Below are 23,623 nucleotides of genomic sequence, written 5' to 3'. Positions count from 1 at the left end.
GACCCTTCTTCAAGAATAATGTGTTCCGCATATTTATCATTTTACTAATCATGACTTTCCCTTTCTAATTAACATTTAGGCTTCCAGACATTGTAAAAAGACTGCACCTTACTGTTAACTTTTATACTGTATATCTCTATTCTAGAAATCATTAATATCAGTTATCATTTTAAAATTTGGTAAATTCTGATGCAAAATTCTGTTTCCACTAATAATGTAGTCTTTATTCTCAACAAAAACAATTTCATTTTGTATTGTAAAAGATGAACAGGACAAGGCTGAAGTTTTGGGACACCTTGCGGCCAGCCCCATATAATTGAAAAAGAAAGAATAAATTCAAAAGAAATGTGTGTAATTATGCAAAAACAAGTCATCCTGTGACTTCCATCTTAGTTTGACTGCCAAAAATGGTGGCTCTACTGAATATCAAGCTTTCTGGAAGGAAGAGGTTGGTCCATGTGGACTGGCCCCAGAAGTGATATCTGAGATGGAAAGGTGTCAGTCTCCCTTTCTGCAGAGTGAGGAGAAGAGAGATTGTTATTGTACAAAGCCATCTCCTAACTCAGCAGAGAATTACTATCACCCAAGCCTTTAAGCTGTTTCCTATGCACATGCGCATAAGAGCACATTTAATTTCAAAACTGAATAAAAGGTTTTAGCATTCTTGTTTCTTAATCTATAAAATGAGTTACTGGATACCATCTGATGATCATTTTGACTCTGAGAGTAGTGTTTTGTTATATTTTCGTATATAAATATAGGAAAATATATAACATATACATTTTATTCTCAGAGATATGTCATCTCTTCTTTTCTGTTTAACTTACCGGTATATATCTCCATCATAGAAGGTGTAATTCAGATATGCTATTTCTCATATAACCTGACGTAATAGTTATTCTAAACATGTACATTTCAGAGATTAGGCTTCAGGCTGTGGATATTTTGAGCTATGGTAGGAAAATATATGCAATTTTTTAGCAAACATGTAATAGAAACCATGAAGATTTGGAAGTATAAAGTCACAATAAATTAAAATAATTTTCATGAGAATCAAGCTGAATGACCTGGATCCAAAATTTGCGACTCCAATTTTTTGTTTAAAAGAAATTTTTAATCAAATGGATTAATATTGTAAATGACTGCAGTTTATCATTTATTTTGTGCCAAGCATGCTCAATCCCATTCCCTGCAAGTCTGAGTAGGAACTGTACACAAATGACTTTTTCCCACACTATACCACAAAACAATCTTGAAACTGATCCCTTCAATTGTGATGTATTATACTGTACTTTAAAAAAGCATTTGAGAAGTTGCATCTAATGTAACATTTCTGTATAGCAGTAGTCCCCACTATTATCAGGAAATTTAACCCAAAAAGGACAATTTCTGTATCATTGTCATATGATCAACCCCTTCAACTTTCCTCAACCTCTGTCTTTGCCAACAAAGGAAGTAATAATGAATTTATTTAAGGAAGAGGTTGGAATTTATTTACTTCAAAGCACTCTGAGCATTTTTAAATTACACCTCTGCAGCATTCATTTTTCCACCACCTTTGATGCCGAATTAATCTGCCATGCCCTTATCATCTCCCCGATGGATTACTGTGGTTCAGATCTTAATGGTCTTCTTGCTAAACATGGTGACATATTACAACAAGATCAAAAAGCTTCTGCCAGAATTTTTAAAAAGACCAAGTACAATAAGCATTCTACTACACAATTTGTGCTGACTGCTAATTTTCAAAGCTTTTAATTGGAATATCCCACATTACTTGTCCATGCTGGTAACCTCAGATCAACAAGACAAGAAATCCTCTAAGGGCAGACTTCACAATATTTCAAGTTATATACTATATTTCTCTACTAATTCTTTCAGACTTTATTCTCTTTTCAGTTTTATTTTGGTAATTACAGTACACTTTAAAAAGGCAGTTAACAAGCTATTTAAAAAAAACAGTAATCTTTGATTCTTCTAGTTTTTAATTGCACTTTGTAACTTTCATCAGTTTAGATCTGTTTATGACAGTGCAGTCATCTGTGCAATTTGCTTTAGCAAGATATCAAGTTCTTCTTTTGTTAACATGTCACATAATACATAAAATATATTATATACTCTATGGCACATTAATCAGCAATATCAAAGTCAAGCAGCTTAGCAGCATTTTTTAATTCAGAGTGAAGTAAAAATCCATAAATAATGCTTGTTTCTGCTGTCAAATCGTTGTTTTACTTGTCAACATTGCTATAACAAAGGTTCCCACATTTTGTGAGACTTGGTGAACAGGTTTTGAAAGATGGTATGTAAAATGAGTATGTGGCAACCAGCACACGAAAAGAAGATATCCTCTTACTGCCCTTGTCAGGAGAAGAAAAACATGTTCTTTTAACATTGTGCCATATGTGCTACGAAGTCTTTTATCTTTCTGGTGAAGTTTAATGCCAGAGATCACATACGTGTAAATAAATGCATAGAAATGTGTCAATTTTAAATCTGGATGATTGTTCCTTCTGCTTTTCCAGATATTTTAATGCATTACTGATATCTATGACTTGCATTAAAAGATTTTTTTGCCAAAAAACAGTTGAAATATGCCACAGGTAAATTGAAAAAGATGGCAAAAAAGAAGACATTTTTCCAAGACGCCTACTTCAAAGTAGCCATTTAGCTTATTACAATAACTACTGGAAGGTTGCAATCAATGTACGTGCAGTTTGACAGCATCCGTCAAACCATCCTCACCCACTAAATCCAAATTACATTTCAGGGATCTTTACTCATTTACCAAAGTTATTTTGGAAAATAATAGAAATATTTCTGACTATTTGCAATAATTTTCTGACTTGCAGCACTGACTCCTTACCGGTAGATGGAATTGTATTGTACTCTTCTGAGCTATAATGTATGTATTACAGAATGGTATAACATTCTCAAACCTGCTTAATCATTTTCAGGACTCTGAGGGTAAAGAGTCTATCATCTCAATATTAGGTACGCAAAGCAGAAACCAGCCCTTCATAAGATGTCAGTCCACTGCAAGGCCCACCCAAAGAGCCAATTAATCTAACATATATCGAACTTGGAATGTGGGACAAAAGCAGAGTATCAAGAAAAGAAAATACACCTACAAGAGAAAGTACAAATTCTCATAGACAGCAACTGGGCATGGGATTCAAATCCACACTTTACCACCCACTGTCCTGTGCCACATGGCATTACAGAATGCTTTATGCAGTAAGAAGATATAAGATGTGCATTTAAATGCAAATAAACCAAAAAAGTTGCACAATTTTAAAAATGTGCTCATAGAGGCTATTCATTGGCCCTTAGGACTGTATTAGCTCTAAGCCGATAACAAATACATAGCCCAAAATTGTAGAAAGGCTTAAGCAGATTGAATTGAGCAATTTTTGTTTCTTTAAAATTAGAAGTTTATAGTCACAATTAAATCAGTTTTAAAAATACCAATAACAGTTAAATGAGCTTTATTGTTCTTTTCTGTTGCTTTTCAGGGTATGTGTGAAGTAAATGGCTGGGTGGTTTGTAGGGTGGGCTGTGGTAGGGGGATGTTTTCTATATTTATGATTTTTACTTAATATATTGTTACATTCCACTGATTTCCTTCTAGGCCACATGCTTTATAGGTTTACAGGTGCAGTGAGTATAGCTGCAATCTCTGCCTTTTTTCCTTTCTTCCATTCTATCATGGGAAGTAAAACACAAGACATCAGGTAGACGTGCCTCTCTTCTGTTTGTATGATCCATAGTACCTGCATTCCTCATTCTTCATTGCTGTATTATATGCATTATATATTTTTACTTCCAGATGAGCACTTATTCTTTGTCAGGTCAAAAAAAATGAAAAAAAAAACTAATACGCAAGCCTTAAAGGCCATGTCACATTTCATGTCTTTTCCAGCGATTTTCAGTCACAGAATTCATTTACATATTCTTAACAAGCTACAGAAAGGCACAAGTCATGTAGTCTGGCATACATAGTTACTCAGTGGTACTAGTCAGCAACACACCTAGACAAAAATCAAAAAGATTTGATTTTCTTTTAAGTCATTGTTTTATATGTTTATGTATGCAAGAGATGAAAACCAATGAGCGCTCAGCTGAAAGTACAGTGCATATGATGCAATTACAAAGAATAAGAAAGTTGTTTATTTTGGTACTCACAAATGGAAGAGAGATACATGTTCCTGATGTCTTGTGTTTCATGTACCATGACAGAATAGAAAAAAGAAAAAAAAAGCAGACATTTTGGCTGAACTCACCATACCTGGAAATTATTCATACAACACCAGGTCTTTTAGGCACCACATTGTTAGCTGCCAAAAAGGGTGCAAACTCACAATACTGTACATTGGAAATGTGAAACTGTGCAGGAAAGTTATCATAGAGTAGTGTAATTTTTTCATGTCCTGCAATTTCTAGTCATGCACTCTGACATACTGAGGTAATGATACTGAATGTTTTAATAGTTTTGATTTGCAATGGATTGTTGCCCTATCCAAGACTGGCTCCTGCCTTACGTTCACTGCATACAGATTAGGCTCCAAACCACATAACATTGTTTTTGACAAAAGGTAGACCTCAAGAAGAGATGGTTTTATGTCTCATCTTTAAATAATGTATAATTGTTATCATACTTTCATATTGCCATAATAAAACTTTTGCCATTCTCTTTTACAACACTGTAGCAACAAGGCATCAAACCTGCATAGGAAACGTTTTATTGAACAGACTGGCTTAGTCTAGTTTAACCTATAATGTTTTTAATGTTTTACTGTGTCTTGTGGCTTAAGAACTTAAGTTAAAATACCAATAATTTAAGTGAAAATCATAGTCCTCATGCACTATGTAACCCTTAGAAAATAAAGATTATGGGGCTCATTATTAGAGGGTCCATGTCAATATTTCAGACAATTTTTTATTTGTTGTTTGAACAAAAATATGTACATTAATAAACTTCGCTTCACGGGTCCGCCCTGCGCGGAGTTTGCATGTTCTTCCTGTGTCTGCATGGGTTTCCTCCGAGTACTCTGGTTTCCTCCCGCAGTCCAAAGACATGCAGGTTAGGTGCATTGGCGATTCTAAATTGTCCCTAGTATGTGCTTGGTGTGTGTGTGTGCCCTGTGGTGGGCTGGCACCCTGCCCAGGGTTTGTTTCCTGCCTTGCGCCCTGTGTTGGCTGGGATTGGCTCCAGTGGACCCCCGTGACCCTGTAGTTAGGATATAGCGGGTTGGATAATGGATGGATGGATGTTTAACGTAAATACTAAAAAAGTAGTAAAATCACTAATTAAACAATAAGTGAATTAGATTTTTGTGCATTTTAAACATTTGAAAAGAAGCATTTTGAATAAAATGCACAAAAATAAATATCTTCCCTTAAATCATCAGCTATGAAAATGTGCCTATCCCTCTAAATCTGCAATCAGATAATGCTTTTTATAATGCACTGGTGAGGCCTCATCTGAAGTACTGTGTATAGTTTTGGTCTCCAGGCTACAAAAAGGACATAGCAGCGCTGGAAAAAGTCCAGAGAAGATCGACTAGGATGATTCCATGGCTACAGGGGATGAATTTTGAAGAACGATTAAAAGAGCTGAGCCTTTACAATTTAAGCAAAAGAAGGTTAAGAGGAGACATGATTGAAGTGTTTAAAATTATGAAGGGAATTAGTACAGTGGATCAAGTTTGTTATTTTAAAATGAGTTTAACAAGAACATGGGGACATGATTGAAAACTTGTTAAGGGAAAATTTCACACAAATATTAGTACGCTTTTCTTTACACAGAGAACTACAAACAGGTGGAATAAGCTGCCGAGTAGTGTGGTAGACAGAAGGAATTTAGGAACTTTCAAAACTAGACGATGCTTTTATAGAGGAATTAGGTAGATAGGATTAGCGAGCTTTGTTGTGCTAAATGGCCTGTTCTTGTCTAAATTGTTCTAATGTTCTAAACTTGGAGCTACCTATGCCCACTTTGTGCATCACATTATTATAAGTACATTGTAGCATGTTCATATTTTAACTTTAAGGGAAGTAAAAACCAAGTAGAGTACTTATGAAACATATTTACAGCATTTCCTTGTTTTATTATTATTATAATTATTTTTTGGGGCAGCAGTTCCAATAGACAGTGTTCAAAGTCTGTCTGGATAGAGTTTGCTCAATGCTCCCTTTTGTTTTTCTGAATATTCACAGATGAGTGTTACAGGTGAACTCATATCTCTAAATTGGTCTAATAGTGCATTTGTTGTGCCCTGTAATAAACAAGCACCTTGTCCAGGGCTGATTCCTGCCTTGTGTCTAATGGGTTCTTCCTCCCTTCAAAATTGTATTGAGAAAATGTATTGATGATAATTTGGTTAGGTTTTTCAATGCTCAGTTCAATTAATTTCAGATTTACTCTTGTAAAGTTAACTTCCATTGAAAAATAGAATGTATATTTTTTGGATCATGTACTGTGCAATTAAATAATATCAACAATTGCAGATGGGTTTAGTGCATTTTCTATTCAGTTTTACCCTTATCTTTTACCTGTCTCACTAATTGAGTTATTTAATCAACTGAACAATTGTGCCATTACTTAAAGCTTACATTATTTAAGTGAAAGGAAATCACTTCAGGAGACCTGCAAATTGTTACCTGCCAATAGTAAACACATTAATTGAAAAACAGCATATTTGTATACTCAGATGATTACATAGTCTGTATCAGGACAGTTTCACTGCAAGAATAAAGCAGAAATTGAATGACATTAATGTTGCTATACTCTGTTGGTTCATATCCTAAGTATAGATGCAAAAGAACAAACAGCATATATTGTTTTGTCATCCTTACTAATTAGGATGCTTTAAGTATTCTTTATAAGAATTATCTGAAGATGTGAAGCCTGATTATCAGAATTTTATATTTAAGAAAATGCAGAAATATGATGAACTGATGTAGACAGAGTAAATAACTAAAACAAGTTCAACAATATCCATCCATCCATTTTCCAACCCGCTGAATCCGAACACAGGGTCATGGGGGTCCGCTGGAGCCAATCCCAGCCAACACAGGGCACAAGGCAGGAACCAATCCCAGGCAGGGTGCCAAACCACTGCAGAAGTTCAACAATATTGGTATTTAATATAGTCACAATAGGTTATAAAGGGTATAAAGCTCTATTGAATATAGTGTTGAATATTATAAAATTATTATGAACTCTAATTTTTAAAATATAGCAGAATGTTCCAACTCAATGCATATTATGCAAATAGAAAATTAAGAACAATGATGAGACATAACAACACTACATAGTATTTAGGAATTCATGAGGTATTTAGGTAGTCCCTTGTATTTCTGTCTTTCATGGTTGGTACTGTATGTGTAGTTAGATTTTTATTTGCTTGCTTTTTCACATACTGTACCAGTGCGGAATGAAGAGAATGAAAACAAATGAAATGAAATGAAATATTTTCATTCTATTTTTTCTGCTTGTCACCTAATATTGAAGACTTTATTATTGAAGATTTTCAATAATTTGCACATTTACTTACATCTGTGTCTGCTTCTCCAAGCAATACTACAAAATCAGTGATAAAGTGAACGTACATTTTACATTTGAGATAAAGAATTGAAAATGGTTACATCCAGCCACCAGTACAGTTGTACTTCCAGCTCAAAGCAATGCAGCATGCAACATACATACAGTCTGCTCATTTGGAAGGTCACATTTTAACCTAGCACTACACATATACAGATAGTGCCTAGGTCAGGAATTAAACCAAAGACCTTGAAACGGTGAGGCAGCACTGCTAATCATTGCATCACAATTCTTAAACTGCTGCTTTCAATTACTTTGATTTTACCTAAGTAACCAGTTTCCCATTACATTAAGACTTATGTAACAAAAGGACCAATAGTTTTATAGCAACAGTAAAGGGCAGGGACTGAACAGAAGCAGGTGTTGTCCTCTAGGGGCGGAACATATGACGTCATGAAAGTGAGGCGGTGCTGAGAGAACGGCTTCTTAGCAATTCTGGGGTTGTGCCTTATATAGAAAACGAAGTCTTTGATTATTGACGCTGTAACTGTAGTACATTTATAATACGCATATATTTTTTTTACGGATTTCAGACGGGTATGACGGACACTGTTGCGCATCATGGATGTCAGGAGAGTGGCATGAAAGAAAATGGCTACTTTAAAAAGGTACGATTTAATGTTCTCGACTGACAGAAGTTTGGATTTTTGGTCTCGGATTGGTGATTCCTCCCAGTCTCGCGTTAATTTCTAAGTGCGCTATAGCGATATTAAATACATTTTGTATTTTATCTTTAGATTGGATATAAAACGGTATTTATGATATTAATAACTTTTTTCTTTCTTTTTTTGACAAACGTGTTAACTTAAACTAGTGCAGTTAGCGAATCACCACATGGGAGAAAAAAAATAGCAGCTGTTTAAGTAGGTTAGTTTATTTTACAAAAATGTTTTGTATTATACAGTAAAATATTTAAAAGAATAGGTGGAACAAGCGATGATATTTTAAGTTAGAGGTGTCGTTTGTTTACGTCCCATAATCTTCCTTTCGCTTCATCGTCGACCTAGTTGGTCTTTACTTTCTTATAACAATTTGGCACACCTTAAGAGAGCGTGACTCGTTTGTTTCATTACTTCGCGGCCATATTAAAACAGGTGTTTGAACAGGTGCGTTTTTTCTAGAAACTGCATCTGGTCTTTTCTGAAACATCAACACATTGTAAAAATGTAATGTAAAGTTTCTGTACGTGCACTGTACATGAATAGTGTACAGCCTGATTCGTGCTCCATTCTAGTCGCCGATGACGAGAACAAATACAAGTTAAAAGATTTTAAGAATGTGTTTAAGATGCGAGGTATTCATGATTAAATTTAGCAACAGGCGGGCGGAGAGGTTGAAAAACCACGTTATCTTTCAGTAGCATAGAACTACAGGGCGTGGTGAGCGAAGAAGTATGATACTGCCCGAACCGATTGAACCTACCTCTGACTCAGCCGCGGCGCCCCAGACTGAGTAAATGCCAGATATTTCTGGAGCTATCTGCTCAATGTTTCTGTGGGTGTGACAGGTAAAGGGTGGTTCATCTCGCACTACATTGCTTTTGGATTACCCATTGTTAAAAATCAGGTTACTGATACCTGTGTCTTATTCCCGGACACATCTTAATATATATTTACTATTAATGACAGTATGAGTGGAGTTGTATTAGAGGGTAGTGTTAAAGCCACAACATTTTTGAAAAGGTGACGTTTCACGTTATTTTAGCAGTTATTTGGAGGTTGCCCTCACTGCGTTTCTTCCCACGGATTTAGCATAATATGAGGACATCAATCAATTTTCTTAACCCGATTTTTCCATTAGGAGTCTCGTAGTAATAAGGAGTAGGAGTCGACAGTAACAAAGCTTGAACATGATTGCCAGTAACACGGCACGCCCACAGTAAATCATACTATTGCTTGTTAACCTAATATGCATATCTTTAGGCAACCTGTAGAAAACTCAGCTTACATCTGGGGAGACTGCATGTTTGAACTTTAAAAACCTTAAAGAACTATCGATTATACTGGATACTCCCAAGAAACCTATAAATAAACGAAATGAGCCTAACTTGCAAAAAACTCAATAAACAAATACACAGAATTTAGCAAAAAATATACTCCAAATAACCAACTTTAGTTCTGGCTTGTGCCAGAGATGGAGCTTAACCCAGGAACATCAGGTACAAGAACCATCCCAGGATGGTGCACCAGCCCATTGCATTTACCCCAAACCTGAAATCACACACACATGGCCACTTAACACAGAAAGCTAAGTCAAGTTATCTAAACAGCTTGTTTAAAATTGACAAGCACAGCAATAATCCTATAAATAAAGGCTTGTATGCAAGAACTTGTCCATGCTAATCTATGAGTGAGCTACCTTCACAGACACATTGAAACAGTTTGTCAAGTTTCACGTACAAGGTGAAATTATTGAGCATGGGAAAGGTGCAATACAAGTAAAATGCATTAATAATAACTGCTATTTGGAAACCTTATAATAAAAGAAAAATAGGTTTTTTTTCTTGTTCGTCATGCTGGTGATAAAGCAGATTTGTTGTACTGAAAATGTCTTGAGACACTGAATGTAGCTTTTTTTTTTTTTAATAATCCCGGGTGCATGGCTCTTTAGCAGTGGCAGAAAATTTGGCAAATATGCAAAGCTAATTGTTTGCATATCCAATCATACTAATCTCCCATACTGTGTTTCATACAAATTGGCCCACAAATTCTGGTTCACTAGTCATTTATTTTTGTCATAAGCTTTGTACTATAGGCTTTCAGGCATGTCACTCAGTAATATAATTAGCCCCGCATTTTTCTTCTCCTGCAGTCTTACTGGTGGAACCCTTTCAGTCTGGTTTCAGTGCACTACACAGCTGTGAAATTGCTCTGCTTTGAGTAATGATTTGTTGATGGCAGCAGACCCTGGGCAAACCAATATACAGTGCATCCAGAAAGTATTCACAGCGCATCACTTTTTCCACATTTTGTTATGTTACAGCCTTATTCCAAAATGGATTAAATTCATTTTTTTCCTCAGAATTCTACACACAACACCCCATAATGACAACATGAAAAAAGTTTACTTGAGGTTTTTGCAAATTTATTAAAAATAAAAAAATTGAGAAAGCACATGTACATAAGTATTCACAGCCTTTGCCGTGAAGCTCGAAATTGAGCTCAGGTGCATCCTGTTTCCCCTGATCATCCTGTTTCTGCAGCTTAGTTGGAGTCCACCTGTGGTAAATTCAGTTGACTGGACATGATTTGGAAAGGCACACACCTGTCTATATAAGGTCCCACAGTTGACAGTTCATGTCAGAGCACAAACCAAGCATGAAATCAAAGGAATTGTCTGTAGACCTCCGAGACAGGAGTGTCTCGAGGCACATATCTGGAGAAGGTTACAGAAAAATTTCTGCTGCTTTGAAGGTCCCAATGAGCACAGTGGCCTCCATCATCCATAAGTGGAAGAAGTTCGAAACCACCAGGACTCTTCCTAGAGCTGGCCGGCCATCTAAACTGAGCGATCGGGGGAGAAGGGCCTTAGTCAGGGAGGTGACCAAGAACCCGATGGTCACTCTGTCAGAGCTCCAGAGGTCCTCTGTGGAGAGAAGAGAACCTTCCAGAAAGACAGCCATCTTTGCAGCAATCTACCAATCAGGCCTGATGGTAGAGTGGCCAGACGGAAGCCACTCCTTAGCAAAAGGCACATGGCAGCCCGCCTGGAGTTTGCCAAAAGGCACCTGAAGGACTCTCAGGCCATGAGAAAGAAAATTCTCTGGTCTGATGAGACAAAGATTGAACTGTTAGGTGTGAATGCCAGGTGTCACGTTTGGAGGAAACCTGGCACCATCCCTACAGTGAAGCATGGTGGTGGCAGCATCGTGCTGTGGGGATGTTTTTCAGCGGCAGGAACTGGGAGACTAGTCAGGATAAAGGGAAAGATGACTGCAGCAATGTACAGAGACATCCTGGATGAAAACCTGCTCCAGAGCGCTCTTGACCTCAGACTGGGGCGACGGTTCATCTTTCAGCAGGACAACGACCCTAAGCACACAGACAAGATATCAAAGGAGTGGCTTCAGGACAGCTCTGTGAATGTCCTTGAGTGGCCCAGCCAGAGCCCAGACTTGAATCCGATTGAACATCTCTGGAGAGGTCTTAAAATGCCTGTGCACTGATGCTTCCCATCCAACCTGATGGAGCTTGAGAGGTGCTGCAAAGAGGAATGGGGAAAACTTGCTAAGGATAGGTGTGCCAAGCTTGTGGCATCATATTCAACAAGACTTGAGGTGCATCAACAAAGTATTGAGCAAATTTAATCCATTTCGGAATAAGGCTGTAACATAACAAAATGTGGAAAAGTGATGTGCTGTGAATACTTTCTGGATGCACTGTATTAATCATGTTAGACCTTAGTGCAGGATATGATACTGTCAAGCATGTTATTCTTCTCTCCAGAATGGATAACATTCTAGGTATCTTTGGCACTGCCTTACACTGCTTCAAGTCCTATCTGACTGATCAGGAGAATTTTGTTAATCTTGTCAAAAGTAGGTCCAGTTAAGCACCTGTCACTCAAGGAGTTCCTCAAGGCTCTGCCCGCGATCCTCCTCTGTTCTGTATTTACATGCTTCCCCCTTGGCCATGTTATTCTTAGGTTTGTACGGGGTTATCATTTTTATAAGAAAAATACTCCTCTATTTCAGAATTTAAAGTGGAAGCTCTTCAAAGTTTTCTCAGTTCACAACTTTACCTCAGTGAAATTAAAACATGGATATGACATAACTCTTTAAAATTAAACTATAACAAAGGTAATGTCATGCTAATTGGCACTAAAGCTCAGTTTAAGAAAATAAGCTCCTTTTCAATTATTCAGTTGGTGATGATATTAACAGATGTAACGTCTTTGGCAATAGATATTGGTGTCATTTTTTATTCTTCTTATTCTACTCAAATCACATTAAGAATCTTCCTTTCTTTGTGCTTCACTCACTCAGAATATGGAACCAATGTAGAAAGCATTTTAAGATGGAGAAGCTTTTATCTGTGGCACCTCTGCAAGAGAACCACCTCTTTCAACCCTCACAAACATATGCAGTTTTTAATATCTGGAAAAAATTTGGGATTAAATTGCTCAGAGATCTTTATATAGACAACATCTTTGCATCCTACGAACAATTACATTCCAAATTTAACTTTCCAGCTACACATTTCTTTCACTATCTTCAAATTAGGAACTTTGTTAAACGGAACCTGCCTGATTTTCACCCTCGTCCATGCTGGAAAAAATATTGCTCAATTTCAAGGACTTAGACACCATCTCTGCAATATATAAAATTATTTTACAGTCCCTCCCTTTCAAAGATCCAAGAGGACAATGGGAAAAAGATCTCTTAATCAATATATCAGAAAGGGAGTGGAAAGTAGCAATGCAGAGAATTCACTCGACCTCCATATGCACAAAGCACGCAATTATTCAACTCAAGATTATATATCGAGCACATCTCTCTCACCTAAAACTGTCCAAAATGTTTCCAGGGCAAGATCCAACCTGCAAACGCTGCAGTCAAGTCCCAGCCTCACTGGGTCACATGTTTTGGGCCTGTGCCAAATTAACATCATTTTGGACCAAAATTTTTAAGTGCCTCTCAGACAGCCTTGGTGTCACAATCCCTCCTAACCCATTAACAGCTGTGTTTGGTGTTCTTCCAGATGGGTTTAAAGTGGAGAAGGACAAACAAACTGTGATTGCATTCACTACACTTTTGGCACGCAGACTTATTTTACCAAACTGGAAGAATCCTAACTCTCCTTTTAAGTCAGTGGGTAACCAATGTTTTATACTACAGTAATCCCTCCTCCATCGCGGGGGTTGCGTTCCAGAGCCACCCGCGAAATAAGAAAATCCGCAAAGTAGAAACCATATGTTTATATGGTTATTTTTATGTTGTCATGCTTGGGTCACAGATTTGCGCAGAAACACAGGAGGTTGTAGAGAGACAGGAACGTTATTCAAACACTGCAAACAAACGTTTGTCTCTTTTTCAAAAGTTTAAACTGTGCTCCATGACAAGACAGAGATGACAGTTCAGTCTCACAATTAAAAGAATGCAAACATATCTTCCTCTTCAAAGGAGCAAACAAATCAATAGGGCTGTTTGGCTTTTAAGTATGCGAAGCACCGCGGCACAAAGCTGTTGAAGGCGGCAGCTCACACCCCCTCCGTCAGGAGCAGAGAGAGAGAGAGACAGATAAAAAAATCAATACGTGCCCTTCGTGCTTTTAAGTATGCAAAGCACCGAGCAGCATGTCGTTTCAGGAAGCAGCTGCACAAAAGATAGCAACGTGAAGATAATCTTTCAGCATTTTTAGACGAGCGTCCGTATCGTCTAGGTGTGTGAACAGCCCCCCCTGCTCAATCCCCCTACGTCAGGATCAGAGAAAGTCAGCGCAAGAGACAGAGAAAAGTAAGCTGGGTAGCTTCTCAGCCATCTGCCAATAGCGTCCCTTGTATGAAATCAACTGGGCAAACCAACTGAGGAAGCATGTACCAGAAATTAAAAGACCCATTGTCCGCAGAAACCCGCGAAGCAGCGAAAAATCCACGATATATATTTAAATATGCTTACATATAAAATCCGCGATGGAGTGAAGCCGCGAAAGGCGAAGCGCGATATAGCGAGGGATTACTGTATTTGAAATTGGAAAAAATCAAATATTCAGTTGGAGGATCTGTACAGAATTTTTTTAAAAACCTGGCAGGATATAATCAATAAAATTTTAGTATAAGCTCTTAAAGCACCAAGGAAGTAATTATCTCCGCATTTCTTTTTTCTCTCCATTCATCTCTACTGGCCTATTAAACTCATCAGTTTAGGTATGTTTACAAGTCTTAAGTTTTACCCTGTTGGCCATGCTCTCTCTCTCAGGGGTGGGGGTCGACTTGTTTTTCAATCCTATTTTTTTTGTAAAAATTGATTGATTTGTATGAATGATTACAATAAAATTAATAAAATAGGAATCTTTCTTACTTCCACCTCTGCAACATATCTCTTGTTTGCTCATTCCTCTTCTATTGTAAAACTGTGAAACTTGTCCATGCTTTTATTACTTCCTACATTGACTACTGTAACTCCCTACCGGCAAGTACCTGTTCTGATCTTCTGTCACAGCTCCAGTAGGTTCAAAATTCTGCTGCAAGAGTCCTTGCATATACCTGCAACAGCGAGCATGTAACATCCATCCTGCTCCACCTTTACTGGCTTCCTGTGTCATATTGGATTGAATATGAAGTTCTGTTACTAACCTATAAAGCTTTAAGTGGCCTTGCACTGGGCTACCTCAGTAAGCTCCTCCATCACTGTGTTCCTATTTGCCCACTAAGTTCCACTGTTTCTGGCAGTCTCTTTGTGCTCCAAACTAACCAGCGCTCTATTGGTGACAGAGCCTTCAGCTTTATGGCACCCAAACTTTGAAACAACCCTCATAACTTAATAACATCAGCTTGCATAGTTCATTCTTTTTAACATTAGAATTACCAGAGCCTACGAAAAAACTCGTAGATCCGGCCCACCTTAAATCGCTTCTTAAAACCGTTCTCACCTCTCCGCCAGCGTCTTTTGTCATCTAAATGTACTGATAAAGACATGCTGCCAGCAGCTGGCTATTCCATCCCCCCAACAACTTAGAACGTAAACGAGCTTTTCCCAGCTCATGCCTTGATTGATTATCTGGGAGTGAAGTTGAGTTTTAGAGTAGAAATAATAGATTGTTATTTGGAACACACGCATTTCATATGTGTTGCATTTCTATAGCAATCTTTGTAAACACATTGTTAAAACAGAAACGTTTTATATATTCTAGTAGCAAATGACAAAATGTAGGCATAAACTATATAATGTATGAAGCCTGAAGTCCAAATATCAAAGAAACACTTTCACAAAAGGTACAAAAAAAAAGCCACCGCCAAAAAAGCCGCCTTAGTGTGTGACATTGACACGCAATAGCTATTACTGCTTCCGTGGCGCAACAGTATCAGTCGCTGACTAGGAATCAGAAGGTTATGAGTTCGATCCTGCACAACTCCATTTTGAGAAGTGTTCTTATTTTCACTATTTTAGAATAAAAAGATACTTTTGATTTCAGTCTGTAACAGCCGGTGTAATTTATGATATTTGTAAAGGTTAGCTTTATTTTTTTTTTTAAATTCACTTTTCATTGTCTCAGTCGCGTTCAGGATCCTTCCCTACCCCATCTGACACTGCTGTTTTCACATAAAGACGCGCTATAGTTCTGCAGTGTATCACGATACATACGACCGCGTGTTTTTTTCCCCCAATATTGCCAGTCCTCACGTGTTGCTGTATGCTGTTTCTTTTGTACTCCAGGACATGCAGAGGAAAGCATAGTAAAGAGCAGTAACTTGAGCGCTATATGCAATCATCAGACACTCCCCATCTGATACTGCTGTTTTCACATAAAGACACGCTAAAGCTCTGCAGTGTACTTGTGGCTGCATTGTCGTACCAGTGCTTGCGAACTGAAGTGTCTGCATGCACTTTTCGTGGCATTACACGTGTATTTTTTGAGTATGCCCATGTAGCTCAAACACAGGAACATATGTTGATGTAAAAGTATAACAAAACAAGTGCACTTTTATTCAAGACTATAACCGAAGAAAAAAGAAAGCAAGTTACAGTAGGCGGTTGATATGACAGCTTGCGAGGTGGAATGCTAAGAACTGCTGATTTCCATTCTGTGCTATATAACTGTTAACATTTGAATCTGATGATTGCATATAGCGTTGTCTTATTCAGTGCGCGCAAGAACCTGCAGGTGGCCAGTTGCTGAGTGCTACAACGCACATTTTAAAAAAAGAAAGAGACAAATATATGTGACGTTTTGAAGAAATCATTTTATGACGCGAATAGTACCAATCAGAAAACATCGTCGAAGTAATGCAATATTATTTGAAAACGAACAGCGTCAGATCGGATGTGAAGTTATTCTGGCGCTGTTTGAGTCAGATCAGAAGCTGAATAAGCTGAAAAAGCTCCTGTTCTGACTCTAAGTAAAAAAGCATGAATTAATCAACAGAAATAACCGCGATTGACATTTTAAAGTTAACGATTTACAGTGCATACCAATTTATAAATTTAATGTCTGTTTGAGGAAAAAAAAAACACTTTCTTCAAAGCTGAGAATCGAACTCACGTCTCTGTAGCACGGTAGGGCAGCTATGGTCCAAGTCAGCAAACCGTAGCGTTAAGCCACGGAAGCTGTTGTATCATCCTTGAACCTTTTGTGAAAGTGTTTATTTGATGTTTGGACTTCAGGCTTCACATATTCTATAGTTTATGCCTACATTTTGTAACATTTATTACTAAAATATGAAAAAGTTTATGTTTTAGCAATGTGTTTACACAGATTACTGTAGAAACGGAACACGCATGAAATGCATGTATTCCAAATAGCGATCTATTATTTCCATTCTAAAACTCCAGCAGTTCAGTCACACCCAGATAATCAAACAAGGCATGAGCTGGGAAAACTTAGTGAACGTTCTGCGACGGTGGGGGATGGAATAGCCGGCTGCTCGTCTTAATCGGCACATTTAGAAGACAAAAGAGAGGTGAGAACGGTTTTAAGGTGGGCCGGATCTACGAGTTTTTTCGTAGACTCTGGTAATTCTAGTGTTTAATCTACTAAAAACTCAATTATTCAGGAAGGCATTAACAGACTCTTTCAGTTTCCCTCTGTTTCCAGGTGCTCAAGATGATTTGTATTTGTATCACAAATTGTTATTTGTTCAGGGTTTTCTTGTAGTATTTTGTGTATTTTATATTTTTATTTTAGTTTGTTGTTTCTTATTCTAAGTGAAAGCTTTGTGTTTTCAATATTTTTATTTAGTGTTTTATGCAAATATTTTTTTTTCCAGTATTTATATGCCCTGTCATTTTATTTTGAATTTCAGTGTAGTGCTTTTTGCATGGGGAAGGTGCTGTATAAATAAATATATTTTTGTTGTTACTGACTTCAGCACAAATCAGCATGGACATTTTTGGTAAAACTATGCATACATCACATTTCTTCAGTTGGGCAAAGCTTATTACTCACTTCATCAGAATCTAGAAAGGCCAATAAGATATTAGGGCTAGTGAAAATGACTACATTGAGTCTCAGAAGAAATTATTTACTTTGCTGTTCTCCTACCATTGACATGTTCAGGACAAAGAAAATGTCCCTTTATTCTGTTCAGTTGTTTGCTGCTGGAGTGGGAAGTTTTAAAATGTTTGATGTTATGTTTTGCTGCATAATATTATGGAAATTCTCTTTCTCAGCACCACAGATACCCTGGCTAGCTGTCACACACAAATAGTATAACATTTTCATCTATTGTGTTTCTTTTTTTTCAGTGTGCTTTGTTCTTGTAGTCTAAGAGATTCTGTCAATAATGCTATTTGTAATATAAAGTCTAAGTTGCACACCCCACAACCCTTTGAACCAAAACCCCCAAAAGGAATTATGTTGCGGGTTATCAACTGTTTGTTTTCAAGGGTTGGCCATACTGATTTATCCAAATAAAGGTGGTGCATAGCAACCTATTGCACATAGCAACTAAATGTTAAACAGTGTACAGGTGCTTGATGCACAGTTCAGTTTGAACTGTTGTGTTCTGTTTTATGTAAGAATTGAGATTTGCTTTTATTTTAGCAAAAATACGTCTTGTCTGTCTGATATCTGTATATTTTTTATTGTACAGGTTTTAATATTTTTTTTTTCCCTGTACCACTTAAGTTTGCATTGCTAACTTAACAAAACAATCCAGAATTGTCTTCCAGGGGTTCAAATGTGACAGCATGCTGCTTTGTGCATTTACAAATTTTAATTTTCATTCTTGATCAGCTCAGGGCCACAATAACTGCAGGTTTTTGTTAATACCGAAATTCTAAATTTTGCTAAAGTCTAGTACAATATAAGTACAGTTTCAACGTTTTTTATTATTAATTTAGAAAGAGTACTTTAAACAAAGCAATTTATATACAGGATCTTTCTTAAATTTCAAGTAAGTGAATTAAAAGCAAAAATGAAAATCAAAGTTTCTGATATTTAATCAGCAGGCGATTAACAATGGTACTCTGGCTACTCCACTTCTCGCATCCCAAAATCACGCAGGCATAGTTAATTCATTTAAATTGATCAAGAATGATAAGCTGTAAAGTTCTTTGAACACAGAACTGACTTCGTAAGTTCAGTGGATGAATGGGTAAAATTCCAGTATGTGCATTACAGTTTTTCTGAAAATGAACCTAGTTTGCTTTCTAATCATCATCAGGAGCCATACCACATGCACTTTAGAACAGGCGCATTTAAATGTTGAAGCTAAGCATTTTCGGGGCCTGGCCTGTACTTGGATAGGAGACCATCTACGAAAAACCTTGGGTTGCTGCTGGAAGAGGTGCTGGTGGGGCCGGCAAGGGACGCATTCCCTGTGGTCTGAATGTGAATCACAATGCCCCAGTGCAGTAATGGGGACACTGTGCTGTAGAAATAGCACCATCCTTTGAATGAGACATAAAATTGAGGCCCTGATTCACTGTGGTCATAAAAGATTCCTGAACATCCTTCAAAAAGAGTAGGGCAGGGACATTCAATTACAAATTCAGTTGGGCCAGATTTACCTCTCTGATCTCAAAGTGCATAAAAACAAAATAGTGCATAGTTTTAGCACTAACATTTTTTTCCCTTTTGAAATAGAAATTTTGCTCACTTCTGACCTAGGCACATCACAAAGTGCATTTATCAGAATAAAAAAAAAAAAAAAACTATCAAAGCTATCAGTGCACAAACCCACACCAAGTAATAACAATAACTAACATACATGAATACAATGCCTACTGCACACAGGTTCATTTCAAATCACAACATGTATGATTAGGTATGGCTTTATTACACGTCCCACATTATGTTGATATAGTGACATGTCTTGCTACTTGCTACCCCCTAGAGAGAGATGAGTGACAGAATCGGGGTGAAAGGGGAACATGAAAAGTGAAAGACTACCTGTGTATGGTGTTTTTTTTTAATGGAGGTGCCCCCGTGACCCAGACAGAGAAAAAGTAGGGCACCGTTTATATCACGGCACACCAAATAAAAAGCCAGTCGACATTTTCAAGATTTCCCCCAGAGAAGTGGCTCCTGTGTGTCTTATTCGACAAGTCATTACAGTATCATAGATTACTACTACCACTTCTAGACATACAACATGCTGCATTGTGGGTTGAAAGTTGCTAGGCAACACACAGTGTTCATTGTCTGTACTGCTGTAAGAATTTGTAAAGGCTGGCAAAACATGTTTTTCTCTGTGCTTCTGGTGGGACCACGAATTGGGCCACACAGAGATTCCTTCTTGGCCATATGTGGCCTGCAAGCCGCCATTTGAATAGGACAAGAGTAGGATGTATCCCAATGTCCTCAGCCTAGTCATTTTAGCCTCTAATCATCCCCTCTTTAACTGTCTATACTGTCTATCTATCTCTCTCACCACTTTACCACCTAATTGCTCATGTGTGGTGAGCATACTGGTGCAAAAATGGTTGCCGTCACATCATCCAGATGGATGTTTCAGATTACTGGTAATTGAAGTCGCTCCCCACTCACTGTAAAGTGCTTTGAGTAGTGACAAAAACACTATACAGTATAAGAGTAAAAAATTATTGTTATTGATTCTACTTGTTACATATTTTACGTAATTACTGTTACTCTATTGGTTGAAAACCATACTTTACAAACAAAATTAGCAGTATGCTGAGGTATGTTAGACAATGTGTAAACAATTTACTACAAAACAAATCTATTTTATTTATTTATTTAATTATTTATTACAAAGCTGCCACCTGTGCATTTCTCAGTCACTTTTTTTGCTACTAACTGTCTAGAACTTGATTTCTACATGCTTTTTTTTCTTCACAAGTAAATAAGGCACTGAATTTTAACTTTTTTTTTGTACTGTTTTCATTTATTTTGAAATAATCTTTATGGGTTTCTTGATTTTTGGTGACCACAGAGGTGGAATAGACTCTGACCTGGGCAACCAGAATTGGGCATACTTACAGTTATAATTAGTGTTGCTATCTGAAAAGACAGGTTGAATTATTTATACATTTTGTCAAACATAATCTGATCTGTCACAACTTTCCTTACTGTATGTCAATGACTGTTTTGCAGCTGCTTCCACCCACACAAGTGGCCCTGATAAACATTTCAGTAACAGTGATTGCTTGTTCCATATCTTAAGCAGGGTGCACTGGGATGCAGCAGGTTAAACTGATATTTTTAAGTAAATAAAAATCAACAAATTTGCCTCTTCACTAATTACTTGTATATCACTAGATATGTAGGTTTATATTAAGGAGCTATACTACAGTTGATTATTAAATCTACATTTTTTTAAATAGAAGAATTAGGTTTAATGAGATTATGGAGACCACTATATTAAGAACCTAATCTCTCTCTCTCTCTCTCTCTCTCTCTCTCTCTCTCTCTCTCTCTCTCTCTCTCTCTCTCTCTCTCTCTCTCTCTCTCTCTCTCTCTCTCTCTCTCTATATATATATATATATATATATATATATATATATATATATATATATATATATATATATATAAAATCCCTATGTGTGTCCGTGTGTGGGTGTCTTCTGGTGAAGTGTGCATGCGCGGGGCACGGTGTAATGCGCGATACAGTAATCCCTCCTCCATCGCAAGGGTTGCGTTCCAGAGCCACCCGCGAAATAAGAAAATCCGCGAAGTAGAAACCATATGTTTATTTTTATATATTTTAAATCCTTATAAACTCTCCCACATGGTTTATAAATATTCCCCGTACAGTTATACAACATAAACCCTTTGTATTCTCTTAGTTGTTAGGTAAGATTCGTTGAAATTATGTATGTAAACACAGTTTGTATACTACTCACAAACATATGTATCGTATATCATTGAGGAGTTTTATTTAATACGTAATACAGTTTTAAACATATTGTAATTGAGTAGGTAATATAAAAATACGTGAAAAATCTATAACATGTAAATGCTGTACATAAAACCAAAATGTTATTTTAAGGATACTGTAGAGCGTCTCCAATATCACATTTGTTACAGCCATTACGATAGACAGGCCACCGGCAATAAATACCAACAATGCAAGGAAAAAATTGTATAAAATGTGTGCACAGTTACAATAAACGTACATACATGTACTAAGTACATTGAAAAATAGTTTTGGGTACTCACCAACTTGTCAGAATACGATGACATTTACTGCACTGTCACAGCTGTTCTAAAGGAGCCTCTTCAGGCGACTGTGTAGCACCGCCGTCGTCTTCTTCCACTGAAGGCGTACTAGGCAGTGTTTTGCGTGTAAGGAACATCGTGATGGGCAGTTGCTGGCGCTGCGTTTTCATTTGTGTAAAGAGGTTCCTATACACTTCCGTGGTGCCGTCAAGAGCATTTTTAAATTGCAAAGAACGAATCATTTGCGGGTCCCATTCTTCAACTGATGTCTGGAGATCTTTTGCCATTCGTAGAATGGTCACGAGACGCTTGAGAGTTAGCACAGCACCCAGGAGCTTAACCGCGTGCTCTGATTGGGTAGCTTCTCAGCCATCCGCCAATAGCGTCCCTTGTTTGAATTCAAATGCATCCCTTGTTTGAATTCAAATGGGCAAATCAACTGAGGAAGCACACGTACTGTAGACCGCAGACATCCGCGAAGCAGTGAAAAATCCGCGATATATATTCACATATGCTTACATTTAAAATCCGCGATGGAGTGAAGCCGCGAAAGACGAAGCGAGATATAGCGAGGGATCACTGTATTACTGTCAGAGAAAGTTAGAGGCGTTTTACGGAAATACAAACCAGTATTTCTGCGAGAGGAAATTAAAGGTACACAATACAGTGACGCATATTACAGCCACATACCAGCCAGTATTACTGTCAGAGGAGATTAAAGGCATATTACCGACGTGCACGCCTGTATTACTGCCAGAGAAAATTAAAGGTATATTACGGACGTACAAGACGGTATCCTTCAATAAGGGCGCACACAAAAAGGCGAGCCTCAAATGGGCGACCTCAATTGGGCGCAGCGAATAAAGGTGCGTGTAAATAAAGATCTGCACCTTTGTTGCTCTTTACATATTCAAGAGCCATTTGAACTAAATTATCTACGAACGCCTTTATTCGCCGCGCTCAATTGAGGTCGCCCTTTTGAAGCTCGCCTTTTTGTGTGCGCCCTTATTGAACAGAGCCGTACAAGACAGTAAATTAAAGACACACAATACACGGCGGCAGCCCACGAAGAACGGTCAGCTCAGCAAGTAAACATCAACAAAAGAAAGGTTGAAAGAAAGACAAATTCGACCAACAAAAAGAATGAGGTCAAAGTCCCTTGCCATTTTAATATAGACTGTTCCTACTAATGTTTATGCACTACTGTTCTAGCGCCCGTTATTGTAACAGGCTAAATGACTAGTATGATATAAACCTTAAACAGCAGGAACACGTAATAGTCCAGGTAGGTTAGTCAATACTGAAAGTTGCATTGGTGACACAATGATATTCACACACAAAAAAAAATACAATTTGAGAAAAATGGTACCTTTTGATTTTTGGAGGATAAGTGCATGCTATAGTGTATGTGACTACATCAGATGCTGATTTACAGTGTGCTGTTACCTCTCTCACTTCCTTTCAAGGACTGGATAACTACTTATTCAAAAAACACTATAGGATGTGAAAGAAAATACAGGTTTTAAAGAAACAAATTAATTAAAATTAACATATAATCTTGATATGCAGTTTTAAATGGAGATAGTCCAAATTTTTTGATCTTTGCCCAGTCCTGTGTGGCCGTCCTGTTATTTAGTTATGTAGCATATACATGTGATGAAACCTTATTTGTAACAGAGTATCAAAAGTTTAAAACCATTCTAGGCTGCATTTGTTTTGACATATTTTCAACAACAGA

At 37.4% G+C, this 23,623-nt stretch overlaps 1 protein-coding gene across 1 annotated transcript in view; it reads left to right on the top strand.

Moving 5' to 3' along the window:
* The first annotated feature begins 8,014 nt into the window (after positions 1 to 8,014).
* The window catches only part of rhpn2 (rhophilin, Rho GTPase binding protein 2), a 105,001-nt gene continuing 89,392 nt past the window's right edge, over positions 8,015 to 23,623 (top strand). Inside the window, exon 1 of the mRNA XM_028810056.2 lies at positions 8,015 to 8,214. Coding sequence (XP_028665889.2) covers positions 8,146 to 8,214 — 69 coding nt within the window. The 5' untranslated portion in view covers positions 8,015 to 8,145. The remainder of the gene's footprint in view (positions 8,215 to 23,623) is intronic.

Source organism: Erpetoichthys calabaricus, chromosome 9, assembly GCF_900747795.2.
Source record: "Erpetoichthys calabaricus chromosome 9, fErpCal1.3, whole genome shotgun sequence".
In the NCBI taxonomy this organism is placed as follows: Eukaryota; Metazoa; Chordata; class Cladistia; order Polypteriformes; family Polypteridae; genus Erpetoichthys; species Erpetoichthys calabaricus.
This window is presented reverse-complemented; position numbering and strand designations above follow the sequence as displayed.